The 26969-nt window shown below is 38.0% G+C and overlaps 1 protein-coding gene across 4 annotated transcripts in view; it reads right to left on the reverse strand.

Annotated features, from left to right (window-relative positions):
* Positions 1-26969, reverse strand: part of LOC145668446 (uncharacterized) — a 272604-nt gene that overhangs the window by 8952 nt on the left and 236683 nt on the right. For 3 of the 4 annotated variants that reach the window (XM_081736322.1, XM_081736320.1, XM_081736321.1), the window contains one exon: positions 2560-2781. The exons of the other annotated variant lie outside the window; for it this stretch is intronic. In XM_081736322.1, coding sequence (XP_081592448.1) covers positions 2560-2781 — 222 coding nt within the window. The remainder of the gene's footprint in view (positions 1-2559; positions 2782-26969) is intronic. 4 annotated transcript variants of the gene reach the window in all.

Raw genomic sequence — 26969 nt, forward strand, 5'->3', positions numbered from 1 at the left:
TGCTTAGAACATATTCACATAATAAAAAGGACTGTAAAACCTAAATATTTACAAAACAACTTTTGTTTAAAACGATGTTGTTAAAATAGGTGATGATATGATATTTTTGAAACATAAATAAAACGAAATATTGCAGTTTAATGTCCTACGATTATGCCTTTTAGACTAAGGGAGACGGATGATTAGGCCAAGTGAATGATTATTATTGAAGAATTGGTGGAATGAGAATGTGGGAGGAAACGGGAGCACTCCGAGAAGAAACGCACTGACACGATATTGTCCACCATAAACTTACTGGACCAGGGATCGAATCAAGGATCTATGCACTAGAGGTAAGTGCTCCACCAGTGAGCTACCGTGTCCCCGTGAAATATTCATTCAATCTGCTGTATCTACATGACGAAGATGTTTGACATACGATATTACTGACACATAGCTATTCATTTTTGCTACTGAATTTAGAAATCATTGAGACATTTATTCACGACTTGCACGATCGTATATATAATATACAGTATATTTAGTCTATGCACGTGTTCTTTACATATTAATAAAATTCTTCCAGTGGCAATTTTCAAAGAGTAATAACATTTCTGTAAATTATATTATTACCTGTTTTTATCACCTCATCTATTCTGAAGCCGATCAAATCTTTTGGTACGAATTATTGTTATTAATATGTGTGTTTCTACCTTAGTTTCGCTGCATGGTATTCTTAAATGGAAGATATGGTGTTACTTGAATTCTAATGCACTCAAAGCGAAAAAACAGTAACGCAACTTCGAATTTGGAACTCAAGCTATATATACACAGTACACTCCGAAATTTCCACGGAATTTGTGAAACTGCGGATAATTCGCAAAATAGTCGAAAAAACATAAATCAACACGAAAATGATTTTGAAGATTTTTTATTTACCATATGGGACGGGGACCTATACATACACTCATAACTTAATAAACGGTAGTTTTCTGTACTTTTAAGTTTGTTGGTTTAGTTTCTTTTTCAAAATAATAATAATAATAATATAATATAATAAATAATGATAATGGGTTAGATATTTTCTTTTAAATGTTAAAACACCTCTTCTTCAATAATGATTGAACTTCTTATACAGTACTGTAATTTATCGTCACAAAAGATTAAGAAAAAGGAAGGAAGACTGCAGATAACGAAGAACTTACTGTACATATATCATATGTTTCGTAAAATACATATCAAGAAACATGTATAGCGCAAGGCAAATGAATTATGCTCTACACACCAGACTACATTCATTTCTTCAAAACATTATTAGAACACACAGGGGAGTAATGGTATCGGTGTTGATGCTAATATTACTACTACGGAAACATTGCAAGAATATTCTGAGCAACGTTTCCTGCAAATACTCGAAGATTATTCCATTTTATTCCTGAATGACTTTACTTTATATACATATATCTTATTGTATTGTGGCAATCACATACGAACATTCTATGCTTGTGTTTGTAGTTTTGTCAGTGTACAAAACATTTTCTCCCACAGAAGCTTTTAAATATCTTTAAAAGACATGAAGAATAGTGAGTAAGTTACAGCAACATGACAGAAAATATATAAACATTCTCAAGTATGATTTCTTAAACATTTTGAATTGGTACTTTAATATTGGATTTAGACATGTGTACAACCTATTTATCTACAGAGGAAATCAGCGACATATCAACCATAGGCGAGAAGTTGCTGAAAAGTTCTCATAGAAACTTCTAAACTCTGTTGGATTATGCCTGAATGGTTCAGAGAAAATTGGGTGCTTGCATTTATTGCCATACACTCATAGTTTAAATTAAAGGAATATAAAGAAAAAGTTTCCAAGAAGACATCAGAAATATGATTCCTTTGTCTTGATATTCATTCGATAAAGAATGTCAAGTGCTTGGTATTTTATAAATATGTGCAAATATATAAATATAAATGTGTGAATAAATTGTAACCATGACAGGGACAGAGATGTTTTCGATTTCTGAAGTTCATAGAGATGTTAACTGTTTTCAACAAAAAAATACTATTAATGTAACCTAATACAAAACAAATATGTGTGAGTACATGTTTTGGGTTAAATGAATGTACCACGAGATGGGAAAGGTTGAAAGCAATCAGACATTGAACAAATGGTACATGCATAAAGTAAATTAAAAATATCATTTTACTTAACATCTTATTGCAGTCACAAAAATTGAAGCAATTACAGATTATATCTGCATCTTCGAACTACGGGTTAAAAAAAAATCTAGTAGAAAACAAAAATACATGAGGTTTTTCACAAGAAAGAATTGACTGCCAGTTCAGAAACAGATATATGATTATCATGTTTAATTCAAGAAAGGATATTCGATGAATCAATCAAAGCAAAGTGAAGAAGAGATGTAGAGAGGTGTAACTACTGTACAATACAGAAACAGATAACACATGTGTTCATGCGTGGTTTGTCAACAGGTGATGTGTATGTGTAATATTTCATGATACAATAGAAGGGTATCCAAACTACACACCAAACTCTTGTATCAGTTAATATCCTACCTTGCACTTGGAACAGGTGCAAAGCTCTGAAGAGGTCTGCCTCATTCTGACTGTCAAGGGGGAAGAAGGGGATGATGATGATGTAGAAACTGTGGGAGGAGGTGATATTTCGGGTGGAAGAGCAACTCGGAGGTTATGAAGTTGAGTGTCATTCCTTTCTCCTGATTCTGCAGGAGGCAAATGTACCCTCAGCCCTTTAGCAACGTGCTGCCTTTCTCCTCCCTGTAAATCATAATGTGTTTATTTCTTTGCCATTCTTCGCAACAAATTTGTGTAATTACATCGTATACTTTCTCTTTAACTGTTTTGACTTAAAAAATAATGTATATATTTAAATTATAAAGCACTCACTTTATTACATAGTCTAATCGTAGATCAAGACATTAAAAACTTGAGAGAAAAAATATTTGTTGTAATGTACGGGTTACCATTTTTATTTAAACGTTATCCCAACACTTTCCTTGCATAATTATCTGTGTAACGAGTGTAACAAATTCAACTTTTACAGGGAACTTGCGCTGAACACCTTGTATAGCAAATGTTCTAGGGTTGTCAGATCTTCGGGCACTCCGGGCAGCGCCCGGGTTTGCAAGCCATCAAATTTAAGTTACGTTCTTAATTATTAAATTGTCTGAATTAATTAACTATGCCATTTATACGTTATATATTGTACATCTACTCATTCTATTCAAACCCCGTTCGGTATTATTAGAGCCGCGGCGATAGACCCATATCTACTTTATCACTATAATTGTTCTGATATTGTAATTGATTCAAAAGTTACAGTATGAGCGATAACCAAGATAGCCTAACCATGAGGCTAAATAGTCTGATCTAAGTAGCATTGTTAACACTAAAAAAAATTAATAAATAATATTTGTTAATGGCGGCAAATATGCATAAATTGTTCTGAGTAACTTAAACATTGTATCAAATTAAAAATATTCTAAACCTAAGATTGTTAAAAGAAGTGAAAATTGAAAAAAGTGATAGTTTTAAACTCATCTCGAAGCCATTTTGATCTAACAAAAGTCATGTTTAAATTCTTTCTATTATTGGGCCTGTATTTTTGCTCGGCACAAACGGTTTCCATGTAATGATTTGACAAAGGCGAGAATGAAACTTAAAACTTAGTTTTCGTAGAAATGAACTATATTATAGGTTATCTGATTTGAAATCGATAATACGAACACTTGATATGAAGAACAGTAATAATTGTCAAACATAAGTTTCTTACAAGGCTGTTTGTATACTTTATTATAAATTAACGAGAATTGTTACAGTTTCGGAAGTATATCACTTCCTTCTTCAGACTACTACTCCAACTGAAATCCTGAAGTCTGAAGAAGGAAGTGATATACTTCCGAAACTGTAACAATTCTCGTTAATTTATAATAAAGTATACAAACAGCCTTGTAAGAAACTTATGTTTAATTTGTGTTTAGGATGGACACAAGGCCTTTTTATAAAAATAATAATTGTCGTGATATATGATATGGAGAGCGTTTTTTGAAAAAGCAGACACACCAAATTCGATGAAAGTAGTGCAGTGTATTCTCGCTATACCAGTCAGTAATGCACAAGTCGAACGAGTGTTTAATGTAATGAAAGCAGAGATCATAGAATGTCATCAGAATGTGTCATGACTGAAGTTTGTGTTCATATGAACATAAAAATGAGCTGCGAATTTTCCCACAAAAGGTTCTAGAAAACAGGGCTCTTCTTCAGCAGTGAGAACTCCAAAAAATATGAATAAAGGTAGACATCTGTAATCATTAATATTTTGTGTTATTTTCATTTAGTTTGGTATGGTATAAGTCTGGCTAGTGACAAGGGCGCCGATCCTGGGCGGTCGACGGGGCCCGGGCCCCCCAAGGCTCATGTGGGCTCCCCTATTATATTTATGAGTGTACAATATTTGGCATAATTTGAGTGCAAGGTGTCTTAAAATCTTCATATATATACCTTCTGCATCTGAATGCCCCTCCCCAAATTTACAGAGAAATCGACGCCCTTGGCTAGTACTTGTAGTAATTGTAGTGTTAGTAGTTAGCTATAGTAGTTGTAAGTGTAAGAAATAACGATGGTAATGAACTATATAAATATGTAGTTAGTTCATAAATATTGTTACAGATTTTGACCCATGCTGCTGGGAATGAGTGAGGGCTGCCATCTGAATATCGTAAGCGAAATGGGTCCCTGAATTGTTCATTCCAAGGTGAGAAGCGTGGCAGTAGGAACGTATAGAATGGAGTGGAGCCACTACGAAAATCATGTAGTCGTAGCGCTACACAAGATGAGGATGCTAGCACTACAGATCTTTGCCACCTTGAAACCCCTACAAATCATTGGACGATTTGTCTACTGTATCATCCAGCATTACAGTGAAATGAGAAGTACGATGACCGGCAGTGTAATGGCAGATAGCGTATAGTGAGGACACCACAGCAAGTTAAAAGTCGTAGCTGCAAGGATTCGGCGAAGTCCGGTCAGGACTCAATTAGAATTTCGAGACTAACCATATCACGAGTGCTCAATCAGGATCTGGGACTCCGTAGGGCCTACTGGTCACTTCCTGACTGATGAGGTACGACAGCAGAGAGTGGTGAAAGCCTAACGTCTCCTCAAGCGTTAAACAGGAAATAGTCAAAGGACAATTCTCTTTTCCGACGAGAAGCTATTCACAGTTGAGCAATCCTTTAATGCTGAAAATGACAGTGTGTACTCATCATCTATCATCAGTGCAGGCTGTTGAACCTGCTTACAGCATCCAGCATGAGACATAGTGTGGGCGGGTGTGGTCTTCAATGACACAGTACGGCTTCATTTTTGTGAACAAGTGATGATGACATAGGTTATCAGGTACCAAACCATAGTGTTGGGGCCCGTTGTGAAACGACTGAGTATTATTATGTTCACCAACCAACAGTAGACCTTCCAGCATGTTTCTGTTCCCGCGCACAAGGAACGGCCAACACAGAAATAGGTACGAGGCAACGTACTACACTTTATCTCTACATCAGACTCGCCGTCTATTAGCCCGGATTTAAACCTGCTCGAGTGCAAACTGTAATCAGTGTTTCAACCAATGTCTGTGAGAATAGACTCCTAATATGGACTCCCTGAAGTGCGTCCTTGTCAAGGCAGTCAGCCACTTTCCCATCGACACTGTTCGTAATTCCATTGACGAGTGGCTCGCCGGACTCCGGGCTTGCATCCAGTCTTATGGTGAACATTTGGAAACTGATTGGTGCTCTTTATTCTCCACACTTCCATGCATAATCTTACAAAAGGATATCAATTTATTAACACTGTTGTGTTTGATTTTCAACCCTCTACTGCAATTATACAAATGTCCTGTCATGCTTGTTCTTCGGACTTTTGCTTCAACTGTAGCTCAAACTGTAATGTCACAAACTGACAAAGAAGCAGTTTGTTTCGAAGAATATTTTTCAATTTTTCTACATATGTTGGATAAAAAGTAGTGGCAACACTGTTATAATATCAGAGAGTCGTATCTCAGCACTACAAGAGATCCGTAGCCGATAAAAGGATGTGAAGCGATGAAGTGTAGCGAGCGGTAAATACTGTGTTATTTAGTCAAAAACAGTATAAAGTAAAGAATTAAAGCAAAAGCGCCATAACAATATATTTTGGAAAGACGAACAACGTGCTTGGATCAAAATTGAAGTTGCACGTGGGCTCAGTGCATGACAATGTTTTCAAGTACTTCGTGACTCGAAATAATACCTTCGTGCTAAAATGAAAGGATTACTTTGCGGTAAGCACTACGACACGACAGAAGCTATCGTCCATACCATATGGTGATACCTATGGGACATCGACAAAAAAATAACGTGTTGACAGTGTGCGACTCCTTCCACACGTATAGCAGAAGGTGATAGGAGGTGAGATAGATTAGGAAATATAGGTACCCGTAACACCAGTGCATGTTTGTATCGCTTCAGACGAAATTGTTTATAAATTCTGGTTACAATATACCCCTACTTATTTCTCCGTCACTTTCATTTTCAGTTGGTAACTAGTTTCGATGAGTGTGGATGTAGTGTAGAACTATGTGGCGAAGCAATAATGATCGTCCATGTAATACACTATTCATGGATGTTCACTATAAGTTGTATGCAAACTTTATAATTTGAGGTAATTAGAACAGAATATTTTTGGGGTATGCGTAATGGATTATGGGGAATGGGAACCCCGCAACCGATAGATAACCAGTATATGCTCTTACAGAGCAAAGCGGATGATACCAGATAGTATAAAAACCGTTTGAATCTGCTATAGTAGAAGTGCAAGACTGAGGTAGTACGTACAAAGTTGAAATGTTTGCCCGAGAGCCCGTTAACACTTTTCCAGTGAAGATATAAGGACTGAATAGCAAAGGAATGGAGTAAAGTAAAATTACTAGATTTTTCCGCATTACTAGATGTACCCAAGGACTTATCCAGTGTTCAATTGATCATATCTTGTTTACCCGTAAAGTTGATTTATTTCATGTTTCTTGTCTAAAAATTAAATAATGACAAGTGTATGTTTGATGTTAAAAGATGTCTTTTGAATACACTATACACGAAGGGGTATTAAGATATAATTAAATTTGTGATGTGTTCTCAAACATGCAATTTATTTTTGAATCGTTTTCCGTTCGTAAACTTATTTTCAATAACATTTTATACAATAACAGTAAAATAATAATAATAACGCTGGTTAAGACTGATTTTGTTCCATGGATAAAAATTATCTTTGATCCTGCTGCAAACAGTACTAAAATATCATGCATGATTACGTAATGCTCCACTATTGGGTATAACACGCAATTTAAGGCTGCTACGTATTGAGGTCAAGCACATCAGAGAGCAGAAGGTAAGATCATGACCTTCATTCAGACAACTCTGGACACCATATTTCAGTTGGGCAGTACTCGACTACATATATCCCGAAACGTGCAAACTTTCGAGGGATGTCAGGTATTACTGATTCCTTAGCTTGCAGGCAGGAGTGCCAGGTTTTGAAAATCAGTGGGTGCTCTGATTCAGATCACAACCGGGGATTCTTGGGGTATGGAATACCCCAGGCTTAGCGGGAGGTTCTTCCCAGAAAATTTTGAAAAATTGCCCTCCTGAAAATAATATTTTAGTTTTTTGAATGAAAATGGAGTATATTTGTTTGATATGTTTCTTTCTTTTTTCTTTTTATTTCACAGTGGAAATCACGGACGCCTCTGACATGTAAAAATTGAGGGACCTGACTGAAAGAATTCTTGTAAATCCCTGCTAAGTTCACGTCAAAATTATGAGATAAATGTGAAACTACTCGAGCTATAGGGATCAGGGTTTTACCTCTATAAGTACAGTTAATCATAATATATTCTCCCATAACTTGTAGGTCACTTACTACATATTTTATAAGTTTCTATTCACTGGTATTATGACCTTTAGGGATCTTCGCCTTGAGGTAGGAATTATACCATTAACTTTATATTTATCTTCCTTGTTTTTCTGTGTTTGGACTATTTGTCCTCGTGCACGAGGTGTGCAGTCAAGATTTGTCCCTTAACCTTAACTCGCATTAGCGAGGTCACCCCTATTCTCTAAGGGAGTAGGATATGTTTACGGCGCGGCCAGACCGAAGTCCTGGGTGTCTTACGGTTGCCTACTGGTAGAGGCGGACCTGTTAGCGAGTCAATAATATCATATTCTGCAGGCATGGTGCCCTAGTGTTGCAAGGCAACCTCACCTCCCGCCCATCCTCGCCTTTACCCAGATTCCTGGGATAAGCTCCAATGAGTTACCGAATTGCACGGTATGACCACAGTCCAGCAGAGTCCAACCCAATCCACGAGTCCAGGTATGCCCGAGGAGACTTGTTCAATCCCGGTCCTGCCTACCTCTATACATTCAACGACAACCGCCTTGGCACGTAAAGTACCACGCATACGTCGAAATGCTTCCTGCATCTCATCCCGGATCCAATGATACGTGTTAAGTCAATATTTGAGTTTGATGCCTGCCCTTATCTTACAGAACTTTCTCCCTTTCACTGAGACTAGAAAACGTTACCCAGATACCTGCGATTGACGCTTTTTCCCAGTCGCCGTTCAGTCCCCCTGCAGGCAGGAATCTGACATTATAATCCCGGCAGGATCGTCTAAGCAATACGGGACTTCCTCTAATTACAGTAGAGGTACACTATACATTACCAGAGTCAAAGACTGATGTAGACCGTCTGCTTAAGCAAACATGTTCATTTGGGAGCAGAGAAAACATACTCTCCTTGTGGGCTCACCCAAGCAACACAAGGCTATCTATGTTTTACGTGTTTAGATATCACGTACACGTCGTAGCTTAGCTACATTCTGCACCCAATGGTACGTTTACACCACCATTAGGAAGGACCACCACATCCTCCATCGATAGGGTCGTTCAAACAATACGGAACTTCCTCTAATTATGGTAGAGGTACACCGTACATTACCAGACCCAATGGCTGATGTAGATTGTCTTCCTTTAAAGACAGTGGCCACTTGGGAGCAGCAGTTCCCCTGGTAGGGTCGCGAATCCTCTTCCCCAGACAGTCATCTGTACCACACAACTCATGAGTTACCAGTGTGCGTTAGGATACTAAGTATCCCATCCCGGATTCAAGAACACGCACGAAACTCTTTCAGGGCAGTGCCTATATCATCCTTCCTGTAGGGTGCGGATCAGCTCTGCTGGGTACACTACTACCTCCCTTTCATACGTGTTGGGGTACCACGTAATCTTGTCTCCCGGACACAAGGGCACGACCTAGCTACCCATTTCGGAGGATAGCCGAAGCCTCACCTTCACCGGTAGGGGCGGCAGTTTTCATACCTACGTTGATGAGACCGTAATGTGGTTGCACGTACTCTTCCGGATCCAATGGCACAAGTTGGTCGCCTATTTCGGAGGGTAGCCAAGGTCTCACCTAAGCCACTATGTTGTTGACCGAATGGGACGACTACTGTTATGTGGTAGTTTCGGTACCGACAACAGCCCTATCATCGGCCACACAGGACTACGAGTTACCACATTTCTTGTTGGTCCTATCTCCACCTGTATACCATGAGACCCGGAATGCTATGCGGGCTCGACCATTTCAGGAGGGAGTCATTACATCAACAATTGATTCCTTCTCCTACGCAAAGTAAATAATTAAATTAAACTTTTCAATCTCGGAAAAATACACCTAGTTGTCTAAATCATTTGCCATCGGGAAAGAAACGGGATGGAGCTGATTTGAAAATTTCTAAATTTGCAGCTCTCAATTCATTACGCGACCTTGTGCCAAAGCAACAATTAGAGGTACCAACCAACAGAAGAAGATTGGGTTTTCATAGCTTTCCCTTTCCTTAACTAAACTAAGAACTTAAAAAGTAAAGGAGAAATTAAAAGCATACTACTTAAAAGTAAAATCAAATGAATTTTATTCTTTATCTAAATAAGAAAAATATTTTTCAAGCATCTATAGATTTACATAACAGAGGAAATAATAGAAAACAATAAAGTAATGTAAGCTATTCACCATAAACATTGCATAATAGTAAAAATAATAATTTAACAACTTATCAATAATCAGCAAATTAGCCCGCGACAAATTGCAGCAATAAAGCAGTATCTAAGTATCTTTTTTTCGTACACGAAATGTAACTATTCACTTTCATAGCTAGAAGCTTCTGCTTTACAATTAAGGTATACTTTAAATTTATTTTAAAACCATGGATGAGTTTATTTAAGAAATCTTAGCACTATACATTGGAAATGTCAAAGAATATATGGCATTCGTCATATTCACCGAAGAAAATAATCATACTCATATTTATAAATGCTGTAGTTTTCACACAAACATCATACTATTATAGGAAACCTTGATTTAAGCTACAATCTTTCTTAAAGTATAATATTACCGTAGCGTAGAACAAGGTAGAGAAGACGGATACGGAGAAGTTCTAGATGTATCAAAAAGTATTAAGTTGCCTTGTCGTTATATGGCTAGCGTATGCGTCTTCGGTGCGCGATTCCCGGCGGGAGCACACGCAGTTCTGATTCCATGTTTATTTCTAACTCCACATCTCATATAGCCTCTCTGGTGAAAATGACACTACACTCTAATCTGTCCATCCATGTATTAAAAAGTCTTTGCAGTGTTAATAAATTAAACATAAGAAATATAGAAGAGAATGTTTAATACATATATTATCGCTGAAAATATAAAAATTTTAAACATACATACTCTAAATGTTATCCCAACAAGTGAATTTTAACATATAATTTACATTATACGATATCAGGATACTACAATACTTATTCAGCAGCTCTTTGGATTAGTTACACAAGAAACTTTGCCCGGAGAAATAAAGAGCACACCTTAGTGAATTCATCCTATTTATTTTTAAACAATAGATCACTTATAAGAATATTTACCTTTGACAATGATTCACTGGGCTTAACTCTACTTGAAAATCTATTTTATATTCTTGGGAGATCTATTTTAATCCCTGCGATCCCCCTATACTATTTACAACTCATGACATTCGTATAACCAATGGAAAAGTTTACTTCTGCTACTTTTCAATCTAAACTACTAACTATAATTAATATTCTAGATTGAATGAATATAAAATGTGATTCGGAAAACTTCACAAATATAATCCACAAGTAGCTCATTTAATGAATATCGAGACATTTATTAAACAACAATAAAAGCTGTTAATAACGTTTCATCATTCTCACACAATAAGGAAAACTGAAAAATAGTCAACTACACCGATCAAATAAAAACAAACAGAAAAGTTGAAAGAATTGATTGATTTTTTTCTAAAAAAATTACTTTGGTATTTATTTTTCGGTTTTAATTACTCTAACATTTAGTACTATCAATTTTCTTTTATGTATATCTAATAACAGAATGACCTCTGATTATTTAATAATTATTATATCAAATTAATAAACTAATGACAATAAAATTATACGAATGAAATAAAATTTGTTATTTGCTATCAGGTACGATTGATTACAAATAACTTAGGTAAGAATTATATGCTTAATCTTATTTAATTATATTCATTAAATCTGAGATTCGAATTCTGAGATCCTTACAATCTTCTAGGTAGATTCGGCATTGAAACTCTCAACTGAAACAAAATTAATAAAGTTAATACTTCGTAAATCGCAATCATATATAGAACTCTATAGGACCAAAAATTTGTTTAATATTGTATAATGCAAATCTTGTTAATAATTACAAACTGAGAACAGATCTTAGAATACGAGGGAGGACATGTACTGAGATTCGTCTCCGATGAGAACAGTCTATTTGTATCAGACAACAGCCAGAATATTTGTCAATTAAACTACACACTGCATGTATTGGAGAACATATGCAACACCAGAACGACATCGTACAGATGACAATTCGAGAAAATTTTGCATATAATCATCCTTCACCATACAAGCTGAACACGTTTCTCCATACCCTCTTCAAAGAAGGACTCTGGTTGCTGGTTGCACCATTCGGCGAATGCGCTGCTGTCCGCCGAAGAGAACAGGCGTGTCTTGGATTAGCTCTGCCTGATCACTGTTTCCATCCTAATGGGAATTACAATTCAGCAGTGGCGCGCTGCTATAAGCAGGTTCAGTGCAGCATTCGAAATGAATGTTTCGAAGGAAAAACTTGTAACAACGGATAAATATTGAAGTGGAAAGGTAATTTGTCTAGCAATTGTGCTTATAGTGCTGTTGATAGGTAATATTGAAGCAAATCTAGGGCCCGTGAACAAAACTTTGGAACAAAAAATAGAAGACATCCTTCGAATGTTAAACAGCATGGAACCGAACATGAGCAAGATTGGATTAATTGATGCAAAAATAGGACAATTTACAGTCGAAGTTTGAATACCTTTCAAAGGAAGTGAAAGATATAGAAGCAAAAGTGGCTCACTTGCAGAGCGAGAACAGGGATTTGCGACAGAAAATAGATGAACTTGAAATGAAGTGCGACTCTAACGAAAATCAAAGCATGAGAAACAATCTTCCGAAATGTGTAGGTCAAAAATGAAGGCATGCGAGCATCATGGAAAGACTGTGAGGCGGCTGTGAAAGATATATAAAAAGAGTTGGGGATGACTTAGAACGTACACATTTCATAGATAGGGGGCGCAGCCAGTCGGATATAGTCGTGAAATTTCTGCGGTACAAAAAGAAGGTAGAAATTTTGGGGGCGAAATCCAAGTTGCAGGGATCCCGTGTGTACATCCATGAGCAGTTTTCAGAAAAAGTGCTTGCTGAAAGACGATTATTGTCTGAAAAACTACAAGAGGAAGGCAGGAAGGAAGGTACGCAGTGTTAGTGTTTAATAAATTGATAAGATTGAAGGGGATATCTATCGTACTGACACAGCAAGTAACACAGTTTTTAAAATTTTCCGCGAAAGTCGTAGCAGTGATGAAAATAACAAGAGGAATGAATTTAGTGCTAGCGCTAGTGCATGCATACTTCTGCAGTGTGTACCAGAAACGAAGGTAAAGACGAGAGTGTGGCTAGACAAAAAGTGCATGTGGTTAGTAACCCTGAAGACAGCTTTCAAGAGAAAGCCAAAGGTTAAAAACACGGAAGGTGGATGACCCCTTGGGCACAAAGGAAGGCAGCGTAAGGCGGGGCAGGGAAACAACAGGACCTCGCACTGGGGATGCATCTCAAGCGCTAAAATAAATGGTAGGGAAAACCGCGTTTTCAAGTGTTCACCGACCAGAGATAAATCACATAGGTCTGGATACAATGTCCATCAGAGACAACAGAAGCCAACATTTCCAGTAAGTAACTGTTTAACTGGTAGAATCAATAACCCATCAAAATCAAAACATCAAAACCAAACATTTTCTAAGTACTTTCAAAATGTCAATGGCCTACGAACTAAAACCAGTTGTTTTCATAATGCTGTTTTATCTAACTCTTATGACTTTATTAGCTTGGCGGAAACTTCTTTAACGATAAATTATTCTGACTCAGAATTATTAGATGATAGGTATGTGATCTGGAGGCAAGATAGAAATACTGAACTACAAAAAAGGCAAAGGGCGGGGGTGTATTGTTTGCTGCGCTTAGAAAATATAATATTCAAAAAGTAAATAGTTGGGAAACTAACTTTGGAAGTGTAATTGTCAAACTGGTTGTGAACTAAATTACCGTGTATAATTGTACTGTTTACATAGAGCCTAATTCACCACTTCATATATATGAACAGTTTTTTTGAATTTGTAGAATCAAATTGTCCTGTGGGTTGCACAATTCTTTGTATAGAGGATATGAATCTGCAACAAATAACTAGTTCAAATTTTGATTTAATGACGTCATCAGCTAAATGTAAAGGTCTTGATATTTTTTTCCATCTTTAATTTGATTTCAATTAATAATATTACTAATAGCAATGGCCGAACCTTAGAACTTGTTCTCACAAATCTCTCAAAAGTAACAGTTCAAAGAGAATGCGATCCACTGGTAATAGAAGACAGACATCATCCTCCCCTTCTTATTCAATTTACAGCATTGTATTCAACCAAACTTAAAACAGTGCCTAATTTACAATTTTAGGAAAGCAGATTTTGGAAAACTTTACCAAAACATATTAGCTACGGACTGGGGTATTTCGAAGAATATTAAGGATGGCAATCAAGCTGTGGATCTATTTTATGAAGTACTGTATCAAATATTCAATGATTGCATTTTCTGTAAAAGAGCAACTAATAAAATCTACCCTACATAGTTTACCCCGAATATTATTAATAAAATTAAACGTAAAACGTATCATTGTAAAAAAAAAAAAAGTCGTCTCAGTGTAGGCAACTCTAAGTACCATGAAGAGCAATTTCGTCAACTGCGTAGGGAAATTAAAGCAGAAATAACTGTTGCTTATAAAGAGTTTTTAAGCAGCACAGAAGATAAATTAAAAAAATGATCCGAAATTATTATGGTCCTTCATTAAAAATAAATTGCGTCACTTGTCTTCTAAGCGCATACAGTACAATGGTTACGACCTTACTGATGATAGGGACATAGCTGAAGCATTTGGGCAATATTTTAGTTGAGTCTATGGTTCCTTAAAAGTGGATTATGACGTGTCGAGCATGTCTCTAAATGATCGTTCCAGTGTTCTTCTCGATATATTTTCACTGCCTCTCATATCCGAAAAAGAAATTAAAGAAGCAATAAAGAAATTGAAATCGAAAACAGCAAGTGGCCCAGATAGGATTCCAACGTACATTGTGAAAGGCTGTTCAGATATATTTTTACAATCTCTGAATATTATATTTAATTTATCTATAAAAACATGTACTTTTCCTGAAAAATGAAAGGAGTCAGTTGTGTCCTATACCCAAAATTAACATTGAATAGTTCCGACTAATTTCTATTTTATCTGCGTTTGCCAAGGTGTATGAATATATATTACATAAGCGAATAATAGATGATGTTATACCTGCATTGTCGTCTGTCAGTCAACATGGATTTCTGAATGGTAGATTTACTGCATCAAATCTAGCACTAATAAAAGACTACATTTCGAAGGAACTTGACAAGCAAGGACAAGTAGATGCCATATATTCTGATTTTTCTAAAGCATTTGACGTCATTGACCATGACGTTCTCTTAACAAACTAGCATCCTTTAACTTCTCGAAATCAACTCTGCAATACTTTGCTTCCTATCTTCAAAATCGTAAACAAACTGTACTGTATCGAAATCACAAATCTCAAATCTTTCACGCAACATCTGGAGTCCCTCAAGGCTCGAATCTGGGACCTCTACTTTTCATTTTGCGATAAATGATCTTACTGAGTGCTTTCAATTTTCTAGAAATCTACTCTTTGCTGATGACCTTAAAATATTCAACAGAATTAAAACAATTCAGAACTGTTTAGAACTTCAGAGTGACTTACAAAATCTTGAAATTTGGTGTGAAAACAATAAATTTAAGTTAAATGTTCGTAAATGCAGCTATTTAACATTTAGTAGAAAAGAAAAATATATTCAATATGATTATTCATTATTAGGGGAAAAACTGGAAAAGCTTGACTTTATAAGGGATTTGGGAGTTATTTATGATTCAAAATTATCCTTTATTAAACATATTGAAACTATTTGCAAAGAAGCCTACAAAAATCTTGGATATATTTATTGAGTCAGTAAAGATTTCCAAAAATGACCAAACTTTAATTGTGCTGTATTATGCATACCTCAGGTCGAAATTAGAATATTGTACTATATGGAACCCTAATATACAGAAATACTGATCTTTGATTGAGCGTACACAAAATAAGTTTTTAAAGCTTCTTACACTTAAGAAAACCAAATTCTACCCGAAACTTGAAAGCTACATTAACCTAGTTGAAAATTTTAAATTTGAAACTTTAGAACTTAGGAGAAGAAATAATGATTTATTATTTTTACACAAACTCTCTCATGCCAAAATAGACTGCCTTGATCTTAACGAACAAATATGTATCATCCACTAAATTGCGCGCTGATTCAAAAAATACATTTTTTTTGTATGACAGCGAAAACAAACGTCTTAAGCAGACCTCCTATATGGAGAGTTGGTCCAACCTAGAACAAGTTAGTTAAAAAAATTTCAACCTTGACGTACTGGCAATGGACATAAAAGTTTTCAAGAAGCCTATTAATTCTGTAAGCCGAATGTAATTATTACCAATGTATCCATGTAATCTGTATAATATATATATTATGTAACACTGTAATTAGGCCTGTGCCTGTTGTGTTATATGTCAATAAATCAATTCTCTCACAGCCTCGCAAACAATTTGATCAGAGATAAAAGGTTTATCTCTCGATGTTGTTTTCAATGGACTAAGGGCGCGATGGTTATACGAGAAGTGATTGGTTGTAAGATATGTGATCCATAAGTGCTCAGTGAAAACTCGCAGAGTGAAAATTTGTTATGTTAGCCACATAGAAACATGCGTTATTGAAGAGTATAAGCATATATCCTGACAGTTTTCCAAGCCGTTTGTTCTTAGTAGCCCTTGGGAACTTAGATAAGATACTACAATCACATTAAATGTTGGTCATGGTACCGAAATGAAATGAAATGAAATCTTTGAGTTTTACGTCCAACGGTTATGCCGGTTAGGCTAAAGGAGACGGTGATGATGAGTAATGAATGAAATGGTGGAATGAAGAAAGTGGGAGGAAACGGGAGAACTCCGATTAAACCCACGCACACGGTGTTTGTTCACCACAAAGTTCACTTGGCAGGGGCTGGTATCGAACCCGAGACCCCAAGCACCAGAGGTGAACGCTCGGTCATGGTACCGAATGACAGCCGCTAACAGAAGAGGTCTTTTAACATTACGAAACATTATTAACATGACAGTGACAACCGAATCAGATGATTTGGCCTTTTCTTGATCTTCATGATGCAGAGTGTCTCCATTTTTGACTTACCATCCTTGTTCCTGACTCGAGATGGTGGCACTGGGTTTTACCATTGGTCACAATTTGTCCCAAGAAACGTTTTCCGACCGTATGATATCAGCTGACATATTCCAAGCTTATCTCTATCGTATGGATTGTTTACAGGCGTGGTCCTGGAAACCCACTCGGTACACACTTTCCGTTACCACAGTTCTTGCGCAGAATGGAATAAACGCTGATATCGACAGCTTATGTATGGTTATCCGACAATTGTCCTTCAACACCAAGTTTACAGTGTCAATCTTTTCCCGATTGAATATAGACACCTATTCAGGTTTGGGAGATCCATCGTGGTTATCCATCTGCCTCGAAACTCAGCACACCATTTGAACACTGTTTCATTTTAAATACGAGCCCTGTGCATCGATTTCATTCGACGAAAGACTTCTTTATAACGTCCACGTTCTACTCGCTTGGACATATTCATGGTACAGTAAGCTATACGGACTTTCTTCATGAGCACTGCTAACCATTTTTCTTACAAATCAATGGACATAATCAAATTCTATTGTAACTTTTATAGCAGTTAGAGTAAAATTAATTACACAGGGCTGCAAATTGAAAAAAAGTTCATGTTGTTTTTTGATTAATAGGTGAACTTAATTCTTTGTTCCTAGCTGTTTACGAATAATGAATTCGTTTTTCCCTGTCACGTAAGGTTTTCTTACAAATCAATGTCAAAATTTGGGCCTTCTTCCGTATTCAATACTGCTTTATTATACCCTATTTCTTATCTTCTATCAGACTAAAGAGCTTACTATGCTAAATAACTGAACATGTTTTGTTTAATGTGGATACAGACAGACAAAGAAAATAATATAAGATTCTTTACACATACAGATTACTACATATATACATATAATATAGAAATATATACATAAATATATACGTTGTAAAATGGAAATCAACACAGTCATATAACATACTTATTTTTCACATCTTTTAGCACGCTTTCTCTTATAAGCTTTCCTTATTTTCTTCTGAAGTTTCTCTGTGCAATGTGCAACACTAGTCAGCCATCATGCTAACACTCCAAAGTGCCTGATACCTTTTCTCCATATCCCTAATGTCTTGGTGGAACCGTTCGCCTTGTTCCTCACTTAATCTCCGAGATTTGGTGGAAAGTAATCAAGATGAGAATGCAAAAAATGCAACTTGAGATTCATGTTGCAACCCAGTTCTTGAAATTTAACTAACATATTCTCAACAACTTCTCTGTAATCAGCACTTTTGTGGTTCCCCAGAAAGTTCACCACCACGCTTTTAAATACTATCCAAGCATCCCTTTCAGCATTAGTCATTGTTGCCTCGAAGTTTTTATCCTTCATTAACTTCCTACTGTCTGGGCCAAGGAAGAGACCTTTCACTTTGGCACATGAAAGTGAAGAAAATTTGTTGAGTATGAACTTGAAACATTCGCCTTCCTTATCGAGTGCCTTAACAAATTGTTTCATCAATCCTAATTTTATGTGAAGGGGAGGAAGTATAACTTACTCGGGACTGACTAAATTTTGTTGAATGATGTTTTCTGATCCCGCGTTCAGTGTTTTCCGTAATGACGACTGTTTTCTTTCCCCCTTCTTACTATCCCACTCGCAGATGTAACATGGTATTTTTGTATACCCACCTTGTTGCCCAAGTACAATGCTCAAAATCTTCAAATCTCCACACTTCATCCAACCATGTACCTCGTATTTAATTTTATTAACAATAAATTGCGCATTGTCACATATTTCTTTCAGTGACACAGAATGAGCAATAGGAACAGAGGGTTATTTCCATTATATAACAGAACAAATTTTAAACTTGTTTTATTCCAGTCAATGAATAATCTCCAATCACTAGAAAGGCAAGGGAAATTTAACTTGATCAACAAACCTGACACATCACAACAAAACACGACAGAACCTTCTTTGAGATATACTGCACAAATTCTTTTTCCCGATATCTGTACCAGGAAAATGTTCCACAGGCCAGCAAGTTATTTTCATTAAGTCTGGAACCAAGAAGTTCAGCAGATTCTTTAGACAGATTTATGTCTCTAACTAGATCATTGAGCTGGCGTTGAGTGAGTGGTATAGGGTCACGAGATCCACTAGGGAGGTTGTAAACTTCATCTTCTATTTCACTATTTTCCACTGAATCACTGTACGAACTAGGATCACTTACAAACTCAAGACTTGATGGAGGTGTCGGAACAGGCAAGTCTAGGCCGTGCAGCACATGTCTCATTGCAGAGGGAATATTGGGATATACCATCTTTGTCTTGTTTCGAGTATTGTGCCCTACAATTTTACAGGAACAGAAGTAGCAATCGTCGCTGTGGTTTTTGGGTTCTCTCCACACCATTGGTACTGCGAATGGCATAGATGACCGCTTTCCAGTGCTCCAGTTTCGTAACGATTCCACACAAGATCTACACAGATTGTGTGTAGTCCACGATTTATCTTGATTTCCAAGTTCCATACGGAAGTATGCGAAATATGCCCTTCTTACAAAATCTGTCATTTTCTGTCTCTGTTTGTGTGGAACAAATTCACCACAGATGTAACAAAATAAATCTGGTCTATTCTTACAACCACGAGATGCCATGGCAACACAGTATTCAACGAACTACAGAAAAAAGGACTAGCCTTTTTTTTTAACAAGAGTTTCATTCCCATCCAATGGATGGGCGGGCCGTAGAAGGCAACACCTTCTCTGTGGCCAGAGATATTTTCAACCTTTTGATTTATAGGACATGGAGAATGATGTCAGGCTATATAATAATGTGGATTGAAGTAGAGAACCAATAGCAAAATCAAGTTGACGAGAATGTGTCAGAGTTGGCTATTGTGTTAAAATGTTTCTTGAGCACATGTACGGAGGTTATGGGCAATATATATGTGGATTTTCGTGGTAGATACGGCGGTCAGGATTATACTGATCTATGGCTTCGGTACTTTCGTATATTGCTAAGAGATGATCCAGTGGTGGGTAGGCATAGCGTGGTACAGCAGGAACTTGGTCTAAGAGCTCATGGACGATGGGATGTGCCAATTGGATTCGTGTCGCAATGTAGCGTTGGCGTAGATGGTGGAGGTGTGGCAAAAAGGTTGGAAATTGCGCACGACGATATATTTCAGCAGTGGGAGTATCGAAAGCGAGAGAGTAGGCCAGACGTAAGGCATGTCTTTCGAGAACTTTCAGACGCTCATAGTAAGTTGGTGCTGCTGATAACCAGGCAAGATGTCCATACGTGAGTGCTGGGCGTACAAATACTTTATATGTTAACAGTAGTAGTTTTGTATTAAGACCCCACGTGGTGCCTTTAAGGTTTCGTAAAAGGTTCAAACGGCGCCGGATATTAGCTTCTAATTGTTTCAGATGAGGCTTCCAAGTAAGATGTTTGTCGAATATTACACCCAGATATTTGAGACTGTTTTGAATTGGAATTGGAGAGTCAAAAAGGGTTAAATGTAGACGTTCCGGGTTGCGACTGTTACAGTATTTATTGCGTTTGAGCCCAAAGAGAGTCATTTGAGTCTTAGTTGAATTCAGCTTGAGCTTCCATTTCAGGCACCATGTAACTAGTTTGTCCAAAGCTGGTTGTAGGAGTTGATTAATGCGATCCACAGAAGATCCCAATGCTACATAAGCGGTATCATCAGCAAATTGTAGGGCATATAGTGGGGGCTGAGGTTGAGGCATGTCGGCTACATAAAGAATATATAATAGAGGAGATAAAACAGATCATTGTGGCACACCGGCGCGGAGTTGAAAGGTGTGTGACTTTGCCCTGTTGATCTGAACGAAAGCCTGGCGGTGATGCAGAAAATTGGCTATTAATCGGACATAGCTATGAGGAAGCAGACGTTTGAGTTTATAAATTAACCCTTCATGCCAAACAGTATCGAACGCCCGTTCAATATCAAAGGAGATCAAAACAGATGGTAAACGCTTATTGAAATGGTTGACTAGTAGTGTAGAAAGTTTGAGTAATTGGTCAGCAGTGCTATAGAGTGGACGGAATCCAGCTTGAATAGTTGGTAGTTTGTTCGTGAGTTTTAGATAGTGATGTAGCCGTTTTACCATAATGCGTTCTAGTGTCTTGCTAAACACGTTAGTAAGGCTAATGGGTCTGTAGGATGACACAGCAGTTGGATCTTTGCGAGGTTTTTGAAAGACCACAATTTTAGCAAGTTTCCATTTAGTTGGAAAATAGCCTGTAGATAAAATAGTTGTATACAAAGAAGCAAGTAAGACTAGAAACGCCACAGGTGCCTTAAGCAGTTGACGATATGTAATTGAGTCTGCCCCCGAAGCTGTGTTGCGACGGCATTTAAGAACGGCTGTAATATCATCTGATGTTATTGGAGCAGTGAGCTGATTTGTGGGATCAAGGTGGTAGTGGAAATCAGGTTGAAATGATGGCTGCACGAGAGAACCAGCGTGTGAGATATGGGTATCTGTAGGACAAGTGAACAAAGGTGTAGTGTGTGGAGTGAAGACTCCCTCAAGATATGTTGCGAAAGCAGTTGCCTTTTCTGCATCCGTCGTTGGTACTTGGCCATCACAAATGATGGGGTATTGTGGGCCCTGTTTCTGAAATGTTAGACGTTTAAAGGTATTCCAGAATTTAGTAGGATTTGTTTCTTGGCGCAAAGCATTACAGGAGGCACGCCAGTCTAGTCGTTTGCGGGCTATTATGTAGCTCTGTACCGTTCGTTGGAATTGACGATGCAGAAGAAGAAATCGGCGGTCATGTGTGCGACGAAACTCTGTTAAATATTCGTGTGAGCGCCGGAGAAGATCGAGGGCGCGTGCTGGTAAACGAGGTCTAGAGAATTTGTTGGCACATTTAGGAACTGCGGAATCCGTAGCGTGAGAGATTATGTCAGTCAGAGTATGTGAGAGTGTTTCAATAGATGCAACTGTTGTGAGAGTAGGTGCAGGAGCCGGCAGATTTTCAGTAATATAAGTGCTGTACTGATCCCACCGAGCTTTGCTAAAGTTATACCTGGGTGTGCGTGGTGATGCAGATGCAGTGGATTTCAGACGTGGAGTTATAGAGAGAAGTATTGGGAGATGATCACTACCTATGGAACCAAGGACATCTATAGTAGTAAGTGGTAACAGATTATTGGAGATGATTGCCACGTCCGGACTAGTGTCGCTTTCCGGACGAGTAGGATGCGGAAGCTGCAGTAAAGAACTATGAGTAGTTTGGAGGAAATCATGAAAGCGTTGTTTCTGAGCTGCAGTACGAGAATGGTAGTTGATGTCTGCTAAGAAGATGTATGTTTTAAAGTTGAGGTCTAAGTACGTCAGAAAACGATACGGAAGTGGCTGGGTAGATCGAACATAGATGGTGGCGATGGTAATAGTAGTAGCTGGAAAATAGAGCGTCTGTATGACGTGTTCGGGATATTGCCCGGGAGAAGGTGGTATGATATGGCGCCGTGGAATAGAATGCTTAACGGCTATTGCTGCACCACCACGTGCGATGTTTTGTGGCAGATCAGAGCGTATGAGATGATAACGTGGAAGATAGAAGCGGTCAGATTGTTTTAGAAAGGTTTCATTAAGAAGGATGCTATCTGCATTGTGCTGAGTTGCTAATGTTTCTAGGAGAACTCGGTTGGTAGGTAGCGAACGAATATTGCAGAATAGCAATGTAATAGTCTTCCTTCTCTGACCTGTACTATTCATGATGGGTGTCTGTATGAAAATGGAAGTAGGTAGATAGGCCGGAATATGTAGCTGCCATGTGGAGCTGGAATATATCGAAAGCAGCTTTGGTTGCATGATTTAGAATAGCCTCGCGCTGGAAGGGAAAGGCATTTTGTAGAACGATAGTGATGAACTTCAAAATACTTTCCACAGTAGGTGGTGGTAAGTAAGATGTTTGTGTGGTCGCTGTGGTACTAGTCGGACGTGATGACACATGGATGCGTAGAGGTACAACAGTCTCGGGCTTATCTGGAAGTGGTTTAGGTTTGCCCTTACACTTGTAGGAGTAAGTTGGATGTTCCCCATCGCAAGTGTTGCATCTGGACGGTTCGTTGAGCTTAGGACACTCCTTTATTTTATGATCTCCTTTGCAGTGGGAGCAGACGGAAGGATTTGTGCATTTGTTCGTTGGATGCGCATTATAAGTTAAGCAATTTTCACACCGTAGTGAGAGAGGCGGGGGTGTGCGCGAAGGCTCCACCCGATGGTGGCAACGGTAGATGTAGACACCGTTATTTAGAAGATCGTCTACCAGTGCTGGATCATCTGTTAGTAGTCTGACCATGTATGTAGGGCCATTAGCATTCTTAATACGGAGAGCTCTAGTAGGTTGAATCCCATCTTGCTTTAGTTCCTCTAGTATGTCTTGTTCGGTATAGGTAGGATCAACTCCCCGGATAACTACAGAGAGTAATGGAGTACGCCGAGGCGGAGGTGGTGTTTTGATATGAGGACTTTTAAGGAGTTGAATTTTCGTGTTAACGCCAAACATTGCTGGTCCCACTTTATAGATGAGATGCTTATAAAGATCGGGGTTCTTTGTTTTTAGGATGATTCCGTTAGAGGTCTTGTTTAATTGATGGAGGTCCAATCTAGAACAGTATCGTATAAGTTTTTGGTAAAACTTTTTGATGTCCATGAGCTCAGCAGGAAGATTAGTAAATAGAATTGTAAAAATTAGAGTAGGAACAATGTCCATAGTATCTTCTGAAGTAGATGGCGTAGATTGAAGTTGGATGCTGGCTGTACTGGTTCTAGGAGGACTGCGCAAAGCATCAGTATATCTAAGCTTTTTAGGTGAGCGTGAACGGTCTCTGTTTGGTTCGCGAGTTGGTGAGAGGCTAGAGGTAGATGAATGAGATGCTGTACGTGCACGCGCCCGTGGGCGGTCTATTGGTGGACCCATAACAGTTGGCGGTAGTTTATGCCTTTCAACTCGACGGTCCGGCGGATCAGAACCCGGCATGAGTGAAACTACTTAAGGACTGCCTTGCCAAAAGTTGAGTAAGAAGTTGAAGATAAAGCGACACACAGCACACAACTGATTTCCAGTAGCTCCGCCTCCGAAGAGGAGAGAATAAATCGAAAAGCCAAAAGAAATAGCCAAGGTCGTCAACTTAGAGTCAATTTCGTCTGTTTACCTCCGTGGAGGCTTATAGTCAATTCGACGGTTGTTTCCTTACCCTGAAAAAGGCAAGTAATCCAACCGTATATGAGAAGATCGCGACTAAAATAAACCAATAGGGATGGAATACCTAAGGGACTTGGTTATTTTTCTCCGCCAGCTACGGATACCCTATTTTTTTACCTGGTTAGAGATTCCAGGTGGCCAGTTCCTAGCCTTTTTTTTTTATTAACATTTCATACCATTGAAGCTCATCTAAGATTTGCGATAATTAAATATGAAATTTATTTGAAATGAGATAACAAGGTTTGATATAAAATATTTTAAATATTCATGGAGGCAAAATTTTAGTTAATTTAAATTAATTAAACTTCTTTACATTTAAAACACATTTAGTTTTATTACCGCCTATATAATTTCATCACGTACTCGTGACATCTAGCGTCAATCAGTTGAATTACTCTTAAACATGCATACCGCAATCAACATATATAAATCGTGAATTGTAAGAAATTCTTACGTGATATGAGAAAACTAGTGCCAGTTTCGGTTTCAGCATGTTGAAATACACATAAAACACCCAAAATTATAAAAACAACAGAACCTATGCGGCCCTGTGTTATTAGTAGGAAAATACTATTGACATAATTAAAACATTAAATAAAAATGAAATGAAATCTTTAAATTTTACGTCCCACAGTCATGCATGCTAGGCTAAAGGAGAAGGTGATGATGAGCAATGAATGAAATGGTGGAATTTAGATAGTGGGAGGAAACGGGAGAACCCCAAGGAAACCCATACACACTGTGTTTGTCCACCACAAAGTTCACTTGGCGCGCGCTGGCATCGAACCAGGGACTCAGAGGTGAACGCTCTACCACTGAAAACATCAAGTAAATGGTAGAAATTATTGATCAGATACAACACTACTGTGATGAGTTTATGTCCCGATATCCTAATAATTGTCTATAATTTGAAGGTTTGAAACTATTTAGGGTGGATATTTTATTTTTGCTATCGATATACAACTCATCCCAAGTAAAGATTAGAGTGAGGCGAGTTATGCGAAACAACTCATCAAAAATAATAGTAATATTAATAGCTCTTGTAGCACTAATATACAGTGCGTTCCACGAATAACGCTAAGGTCCACCTCCTGAAGAAACCAAGGCAGATAGAAACATGAAACCTTTTGGAACCTTCAAGGGACATAAAAGGCAACATTATGCTGAGAAGGAGAATCCCCCACAAGGGGGGCTAAAGGGGGTTACTGGGGGTAACTAAAAATTTTAAATAGCAACCCCCATCGTGTGGTACCTCGTTTGAAAGGTAATCACGAGTAAAGACCACTTGTGAAAATTGTAAGTCGTTAGCATGTCCGTAGCCAACATGGCGGTCATCCGTAAAGGATGGTCGAAGTGCGTTCAACGAATAACACTAAAGCTCGTCTCCAGAAGAAACGAAGGCAGATAGAAACATGAAACCTTTTGGAACCTTCAAGGGACATAAAAGTCAACATTATGCTGAGAAGGAGAATCCCCCACAAGGGGGGCTAAAGGGGGTTACTGGGGGTAACTCAAAAAATTTGAATTGCAGCCCCCATCGTGTCGTACCTCGCTGGAAAAGTAATCGCGTATAGAGACCAGACCGTGTCCACAAAAACTCTAAAGTCTAACGTAGGTCTAGTTCGGAACGAATGCACAATACACATACCACACAACTAACACTATAACAGTATTGCAAATATAAAACATGCAAATTGAACTGAAACCGATAGAAAAGAGAGTACCATAATATTATTGAAAAATCTGATTTCTCCGAGGCTCGAACCCCGGACCACACGTATACTGAACCAACACTTTACCATTGCGCTATTGTCGAACTGCTACTCTTACGGACGAGGAGATGTAGTTCATGACGACGAGTTGCCCGTGGTGGCGCTTTGGTGTTGGACACACGTACTTTAGCAAAGCTACTCTGTTTACTCGTGCACCACTATCAGATGTGCTTTTCCGACCAACAGTGCGCTACATTAAACCCGGAACAGTAGGTCTGAAGGACGTAGACGTGTGTTTGTGCTGGTGCGTTTGACCATCCTACATTGCATACAAATAGTAGAAAATGGATCGATCTGGAACAGCATAGAACAACTCAGGAGCCCCTGGGAAAATGACCACCGTGCACCGTGAACTCACGGTCTTTTAGGACCTCCATTTTAGGGGTGTATTTGTTCCCTTTTATGAGCACTTTTTAGGGGGTGTACTCGTTCTCTTTTATGAGCACATTTTTAAGGGTGTACTCGTTCCCTTTTATGAGCACTTTTCCAACCCCTATGTTAATTACGAACACATAGAAGAAGAGATAACACATAACACTACGTAACACACAGCAGAACAGATAACAGATAAGAATATGAAACATAGAAGGGGTGTATTCGTTCTCTTTTATGAGCATATTTTCCAACCCCTATTTTAAGATAACAGAAATTACATACGATTACGAACACATAGAAGAGCAGATAACACATAAGAGTACCTAACATAACAAGGGTGTATTCATTCCCTTTTATGAGCATATTTTCCAACCCTTATTTTAACATAGCAGAAATTACACTGAGACTATGAACACACAGCAGCACAGCTAATAAAAGAACATGGCTTATTTTTTAACCCCTATTTTAACATAGCAGAAATTACATAGCACAGCTAATAAAAGAACATGGTTTATTTCCCAACATAGCAGAAATTACATTGAGACTACGTAA

The sequence above is a fragment of the Thermobia domestica genome, chromosome 13 (assembly GCF_964235325.1).
Source record: "Thermobia domestica chromosome 13, izTheDome1.hap1.1, whole genome shotgun sequence".
Classification (NCBI taxonomy): domain Eukaryota; kingdom Metazoa; phylum Arthropoda; class Insecta; order Zygentoma; family Lepismatidae; genus Thermobia; species Thermobia domestica.